Source organism: Lacerta agilis, chromosome 8, assembly GCF_009819535.1.
Source record: "Lacerta agilis isolate rLacAgi1 chromosome 8, rLacAgi1.pri, whole genome shotgun sequence".
Classification (NCBI taxonomy): domain Eukaryota; kingdom Metazoa; phylum Chordata; class Lepidosauria; order Squamata; family Lacertidae; genus Lacerta; species Lacerta agilis.
In genome coordinates, this window is record NC_046319.1 from 60,511,476 (window position 1) to 60,519,431 (window position 7,956).

General features: G+C 43.6%; 1 protein-coding gene across 1 annotated transcript in view; it reads left to right on the forward strand.

Annotated features, from left to right (window-relative positions):
• MAN1C1 (mannosidase alpha class 1C member 1) overlaps positions 1-1,281 on the forward strand; it is a 125,633-nt gene extending 124,352 nt beyond the window's left edge. Inside the window, 1 exon segment of the mRNA XM_033157799.1 lies at positions 391-1,281. Coding sequence (XP_033013690.1) covers positions 391-514 — 124 coding nt within the window. The 3' untranslated portion in view covers positions 515-1,281.
• Positions 1,282-7,956: the final 6,675 nt, after the last annotated feature.

Below are 7,956 nucleotides of genomic sequence, written 5' to 3' on the forward strand. Positions count from 1 at the left end.
AGCACGTTTTTGACACAATAATAGTGCATTATTGCAATGCTCCCCAGTGTTACCACGTTATTGCTGCGTTCTGCAGAGGGCACTGGACATGCTCTCTGGGTCAGGGGTGTAAGGAAACTTGTCTGCTGTCAACTGCAATTTTTGCTGGGCAACTTTGGATAAGCTTCCAAGAAACCCTCAGCTTCCCTGGCACTCTAATGCAGGCTTGAGGGGCCTGGGACCTTCCAGGTGTTGCTAGACTACAATTCCATCATCCCTAGCTGGGGCTGATGGGAGTGGGAGTCCAGCAATATCTGGAAGCCACCTGCTTTCCTCACTAACCACTGATTCTCCATTGATAGGAGCACCCCATCTGCACATGCCTTCCTTTGACTTGTCTCCTTCCTCCAGGTACCTCTATCTTCTGTTCTGTGAAGATGATGTGCTGTCTCTTGAGGACTGGGTGTTCAACACCGAAGCCCACCCATTGCCTGTGAACCGCACAGACCTTATCCTGAAGACAAGCGTGCAATAGGGGCGCTTGCTCCCTCGCGGCTTCTGCAGTGGGATGTGGAGGGTTACCTGCTTCCCCACCCCTGTTTCTCCTTTCCAGTAAAGGAATGCGCATGTTCCCAGAAAGGTATTTTGGGGGCATTCGTCCAATTCAGGACAGTGTTATATTGGGGAGCATAAAAAACTGTGAAACAAGCACCTTTGTGGGGTTTTTTTTCCTCTATGAGGGAACTTACACTAAACCTGATAATGAGGATGTTGAATATGGGCCATAATGCACACAAAACCATGGACGTTCCTTTCTACAGAGAATTTCTACGGAATCCACTGACTTTGTTTTCACATGGCCAAAGGAGTTTGCCATAAAACAGATGCTGGTTTGTGCCACTCTTCTTGTCTCCCTCCCACCCCCTTCCACATGCTCCTTTTTAGATACCGTTGATTTTTATCACCTTTTTAATTTTCACATCCCCCCCCCCCCCGCAAAAGAGACTTGCATCCTAAGTGGAATCAATGCCATCAAAGATCAGGAAATGTCTGCAAAAGTCTGAATCCCAGGCATCATTTCTCTCTTCCTTCCTCTCTCTTTCCTGTGCTCTTTAAAATGTTTACTGAATATTGCATCATGTGTAATTCTTTTTTTGCTTTCTAAAGTTTGAAATTTGTTCTGTCCCCCCCACACTTGGTTTTTGTTTTCATCTGGAGCTTAAATATTACAAGGCACTTGTAAGGATTTCATTTCTGTAATACTCAGAGATGTGGAATAGAATAAAAATTCCTGTCCGATAAGGAGTGTGACTGGATTGCTCGTGTATTGGCGCAGAAGGTTAAGAGGAAGAGGGAAGGGACTGACGACCATGTGAAGATCTCAGTAGATCCTCTTAGGAAGCCTCCAAATTCTTTATTTCCCAGGAGGAATTCAAGCTCACAGTTAAAGTGCTCTGTTGCCCTACTTGCAACATTAAAAACGGACTTCTTGCAGTTGGGAAAGTGATGAGAATGCATTGAAAAAACGTGAGATGAACAAATGATTAGCAGGAAGATGTATTGATGCAAACAAATCAAGGTTACTGCTCTTTGCCATATAACTGCCCTGCAAACAAATCAGAACAAATGCTCAGTAAAGACTGGACATACTCACTTTGTAAGCTTTGTGCAAGCAAATCAGAATATATGCTCAATAAACAGGTCTCTGGAGGAGCCCCAATGTATTTTCTGCATGAGCAGCTGGAAGGAGCATGTCCCTCTCTGGAACAGCAGGTGACGAAGGAACCTGGTGCAGTAAGAATGGTGGGAGGAGATTGGGCACATTCCATTGAGCAAGTGGGGAAAGAGATGGCAGACTGTTAATTTACTTGTGTATCAACTTCTGTACCACCCATTGAGCCTGTGCAGTTTGCAAAATACAGAAATGTATTATAGTAAAAAAGCAATCTCAGTGCAAAGCACATCAAGACTCGGAACTCAGCATAAAAGGAAACTATGCTGCATAAAAACAGACCAGCATAAAATCATTGTTTAAATAATAATAATAAACAGCAGGCAAACCAGCAAAGGGGGAAAACAAAAGCAGGAGGGGCAACACTTTTCTTTCTGCATGCGTCTGTTAACCCATATTGAACTGCCTGCTGCGAGTGCAGAATATCTTAGCAAGCATTTGAATGCCCACAAGATTGGGAAGAACTGATAGGTGGCTTCTGCTAGGCCAAAGGACAAGGTGTTCAGGAGAGGTTTTGCACTGTTCTTTAGCCTGGATAGGTAAATGGAACATTCAGTGGAGAGGGATCCACCAGGACAAATAGGGCTCTGCCCTGCTTTAAAGCCCTACTAGGATTAGGACCCATCTCCTTGTTTTCTCCCTACCACCACACATTCTCTTCTCCTGCCGCTTCTGCTCAAGTGCCTTGCAAAGGCCTGCTACCACGAAGTGACAGGGGGAGCTGTCCTATTGCTCCTCTATCCCACCCTTAGGGCTTTTGAAAAGGGCCATGGAGCAGCTGGGAAACACACACCCCACTCAAAGAAAACCCACCCAGGGCATGCAAATCAATCACCGGCTTTTTAGCACCATGGAAATAGTCCCTGCCATGTCCCCAGCTCTTTATAGAACCTTGGAAAAACAATGCGGCAGCAAACGATTGAAATACAATGAAGTGAGAAAGCGTACTCTTATTGCTTCTTATAACTTTGCTTGCCACCTGGAGAACATAAATTTAAGTTGAAGCTGTGGGATATAAATTTATGTAAATAAACCATATGAAAGCATGCAAACATTCATGTCACAACAAATCCTTTAGGCAGGCAGGATGCAAATGTAAACTGTTCTCGGCCACATTATAAACCATGTGATGTGAACCATTGTAAACCATTCTATGATGTGAACCTTGTTTCCTAAAGAAACCGTAAACTGCCCAGTCTGCAAGCCTTGGCTTTTAACTCCAGGATCGGCAATATAATGGAATGGAAACAAAGGAGAGTGCAGTTCTATGACTTCTTTAATCTGCGAGATGTTTTTATGGTAATGGATAAGCCCTTGCTCCTTGCCTTGGCAAGTGAATGATGGGATAATGAAGCTTTCACGTGTCACTATTGTTTGTGACAGTTTAGCGTAGAGGATGTCAAGGAATTGGAGTCCTACGGCAGCCCGGAGGGCCACAGGTTCTCTACCTGTGGTTGAAATAAACATTTTTACTTCCACGTTCCTCAGTATATATGCTACATACACTCTTTGTGTATGAGGTGTGTGTGTAAAATGAATCGTGCTTTTTAACTGTTGGGACAGACGGACATGATGCTGTTATGATATGTACTGTATTCCCCCCCCCCCAAAAAAAATCACTATGACTGCCAAGAAGGAGGTGCTGGTAGAGCAGCTCTGTGATAAAGGAAGCGCACACTGCCAGAGCTCAGAAACACTCTTCTTCTTCAAGCAGCCAATAAATGTTGAGGAATAGCAGTCCCCTTTGAAACAAGGAACAGTTGATATGCTTCATAGTAGCTCATGATGGTTCGTTACACATGAGGTTAGATTCTGCTAAGGATGGGGGAGAAATTCACATTCGAGCAACATGAGAACTAAAACACAACCATCCTTCAAAACCCACACTTATTTGAATTTCGTGATGCAGTTCTCTAACCAAACAAATGTTTATAAAAATGCATGTATTATAGGAAAATGTGCACAAAAGTGACCAGGCTAGTGAAAATAACCTACAAAATGCTATCTTGTTAGGAGAAACTGCTTGCAAAGATGTGTATATCAATTGAAACTGCATATAGAAACATGTTTATTAGAAGAAATTCTCACTAAAATTCTGAAGAATTTTCATAAGGATTTTTTTTAAAAAAATTAAATTGCAGTGGAAATATGGAGAACTGAATTTAAGATTGGAAAAATCAAAACAGGATCAAAATTGACAGATCCTTCCACACCTAGATCCTGTGTGGTCCTGTGTGTTAAGTGCTAGCACTTCCAATTTACTATGTTGCTGAAAACTAATTTTTCTCCTCTGTAAGAATGGATCATTCAATTCCTCTACCACTAGAAGTATTTTTCTCTGTTCTCTCATCAGATTCTGGGTTCCTTGTCACCAATGAAAAAGGGGGGAAAGAAAAGCATTTCACGCAGGCAGCAGGACAAAGCTTTCATTTTGAATTTACACCTCTTGAGGTCTCAGAGGGAAGGAAGACTTGTCGGATAGAGACTTAAATTTCATCTTGGGTATAAGGAGGTGGACAAATAATCTTCTCCCTAGAAGGATAGTTGTTAGTAAGTAAAGCTTTTGAGAATGTGAGTCATCCTGTTGAGAGGTTTTGATAGCAGGGAAATAAGCTTAGCCCAAAGTAATTTTACAGTGGATTAAAATATCCTCCTTGTGGAATCAAAAGCTTCCTTTTGACACGAATTGCACAGTCATTCCAGCCGTGTGGGTTTTCTTCATTTCTGATTTTGATTGATTTTTGAAGTGTGCTATGACAAGGTAATCTGTAGAAAAATAAAGAGAATTGCCCCCACCCCTTATCCTATAATCCAAAGTGCACACAATTCCCTAATCATTAGAGAGAGAAAGAAATGAGATATTTTGTTTATTTATGTGCAGTGTTTATATCCTGGTTTTCTGCCTTACAACGGGCCTCCAAGATGGCTGACAATAAATGAAAACCGACACACAAATATCAGTTTACTTTTCAAGGATAGTAGTGACTTACAAAGGCTCAGAGGTCTGATGGTTATTCTTTAATATTATTTCTGTGCCACCTTTTGGCCAAGAAAGGCCCCATAGGCATCTCACAAAGGACGAGGGGTGGGTTTGTGGGTGTAAAATTTACAAAATCCTAACACTTTAAAATACACTAAAATTTATTCATGTACCAGACAGAAAGCAAAAGAGCAGCCCCCAGAAAGATGTCAGATAAAGCAGGAACTAATTCATAATGGGCAGCACCTCCTTGTAAGGGTCCCAGGCAGGGCAGGTAGGTCAGGGAAGGTGGGAAAGCTTCATCTTGATGGTTCCAGCAAAGCCTGTTCCTGCAGATGTTGCTGCTGGTGTGAAGGAACAGGCAGAAGTGGGGAAAGGCAGTGTTTTAATTTTGGAGAGGTTGGGGAGGTTCGTTCTGTCTTCAGAACCCAAGCTGGCCTTGCATTAGGCTACTATCTTATGTTCTTGGGATCTTTCAGGAAGCATTTAGCCTCCCACCATTTCACCACCCTGTGCTTCCATGGATGATTTTGTAACATCCATGCGCATATGCCTGGTGCGGTAGCTGGGAATTGCAAGTGGGGAGAGTGTTCTTGCACTCAGGTCCTGCATGTGGGATATCTGGTCAGCCATTGTGAGAATAACAATGATAATGATAACGATACTTTTATTATTTATACCCCATCCATCTGGCTGGGTTTCCCCACCCACTCTGGGCGGTTTACAGCACATAGCAAAACATCAAACAATAAAAGCTGCCTGATACAGGGCTTCCTTCAGATGTCTTCTACAAGTTGTGGGCTGCTGAGCCGCTGATCATTGAGCAGAGCCTCTGAATCTGACCTTAAAGAGATCAGACCTCTTTATATGAGGAAAAAGCAGCTGCATTAAGGTAATCTTGTCCCTGACTTTTGGTCCCGTTGGGAAAGGAAGGACTTTGCAGGAGCAGTTAGGAGACTTGGAGAGAAATTGGCTGCCTCTCAAACAAGTCACTTCTTTTACTTTTAGGGCAACTGCTAAGGTTCAGGCTACTAGAGAATTTGAACAATTGTCGCTCTTGGTAAACACAAGGGGCTGGTGTCTAATTTACACGAACAGCTGATGGCCTTGAATACTGATACTCTCCAGAGCTTAAAAGGGCTTCTGGGAAAGGATGGTCAGGGGGCCATGGACAAAGTCTCTTGAAATAGACTTACTTATATACTTGAGTATAAGCCTAGTTTTTCAGCACATTTTTTGTGCTGAAAAAGCTGCCCTCGGTTTATACTTGAGTGAGGCGGGCGGTGGGGGCAGCGAGAAAGAAGCCCTTTCTCTCCGCTTGTGCTGCCACCCGCTCTCCCCAGTTAACCATTCCTTAAGAAGTGTACAAGAACGGTGGTTCTTTACTCTCCCCAGGCAGCTTGTTCCATTCCTGAACTGCTCACATAAATGCAAACTTGGCAAAGGAGGAAGAGGAAGGAGCAGCCCAAAGGGCTGCTTTCGGGCTGCTCGTTCCTCCTCCTCCTCCACAGCGGCAAAGGTGAACCGGCTTATACTCGAGTCAATAAGCTTTCCCAGGTTTGTGTAGGAAAATTAGGTGCCTCGGTTTATATTCGGGTCGGCTTATACTCGGGTATATACGGTAAGTCTACCTTTGCATGAAATTTCTGCCCAAGTCCAGTAACCCATGCTCAAAACTGTTTTCCAATGGCATTTTGCACCAATAAAACTCTCCTCTATTTCTAAATCAATGTCCTCAGCATTTTGGCACTGCAGGAGCAGTGAAGGACCCCTTTTCCACCAATATTCTGGGAGAAAGATTTTAATGAGATTAACTGAATAATGGCACATAATCTCATCCCTGTACCTACACTAGCGCGTCTCAGTATTTGTGATGAACTAAACAAAGATGGCAAATGCAAAGACCTAAGAGGGAGACTTGTTGCTGAGCATTCATCCTAATTTGTTTGCTGGGAGATTAGACAACAGTGGCTATTTAATGAGGATTCACTCAGATTTGTTTGCGGGGAGGCTAGATGATGTTGCATCAAAACCCATGCCATCCCCCTTTCCAGCACATTTTCCTAAATGGTCTGTAGCCACCATGTCCAAAACATCTGGAGGGCACCAGGTTGGCAAGGGCTGCCATAAAACATTGTCTCATGCTTTCCCAGATCTTCAACAGAGCAAAAAACATTTAGTTATCTTAGCGTGCTTGATAACTACAGTCTGAAACAGCAGAGAAAGCCATAAAACTTGATCGGACTGAGAATTTCATAGGGAGCATAAGACTTGTGTGAAACAAAGAAAGGGACTGGGTGACAGTGATTTATGAAGGAAGATTAAAATAACTTAATATGTATCGCTTGGCGAAACAGGGAAGGAGGGATGTGATATTCATGCGGAAGGACCTGAGGAGAGTAAACATCAAGGATGGGGAGGGATTGTTTGGAAAGGTGGTGTAAAAGGAGTGTAATAACCAGGCGTAATGGGAGGAAATTAATCAAAGGCTGGCTGGAAACAACCCTTTTGGATCAGTGTCAGCAGCAGTCATGTTCAAGAGTCTCTTGTGTAATTAAATAGGACCACAAGAAACTGCCTTCTACAGTTAGACCATTCGACCCTCTAGCTCAAGATTGCTTACACTGACCGGCAGCAGCTCTCCAGGGTTTCGGACAGGGAGTCTCTCCTTGTCCTACCTGCAGATGCCAGGGATTTAACTTGGGAATTTCTATGTATAAAGCAGGGATGGGGAACCCATGACCTTCAAGAAGCTCCCATCAGCTCCAGCCAGCATGGCCAATGGTCAGGAATGATAGAAGTTGCAGTCCACCAACATCTAGAGAGCCACGGGTTCCCCATTCCTGGTGGAAAGCATGATTGCAGGTGCTGTAGCTCTCAGGTTACACTCACAGGATTCTGGAATAAAGAAGTGATGGCTGCTTCTGCATGTGTGGAAAAGAACAGGGCTAAATCAGGCATACCCAAACTTGGCCCTCCAGATGTTTTGGGACTACAACTCCCATCATCCCTAGCTAACAGGACCAGTGGTCAGGGATGGTGGGAATTGTAGTCCCAAAACAGCTGGAGGGCCAAGTTTGGGGGTGCCTGGACTAGATGACCACCAAGGTCCCTTTTAAACCAAAAGCTCTAAGAGTTGAATTTAAATGATACCTATGTTAATTGTACCACCCACAAACTGCTGAATAGTAACTCCTAACCATCAGGGGGACATATAAAGGCCCTCACAACAATCTTGTGAAGTTGGTTAGACAAAGCAGGGGTA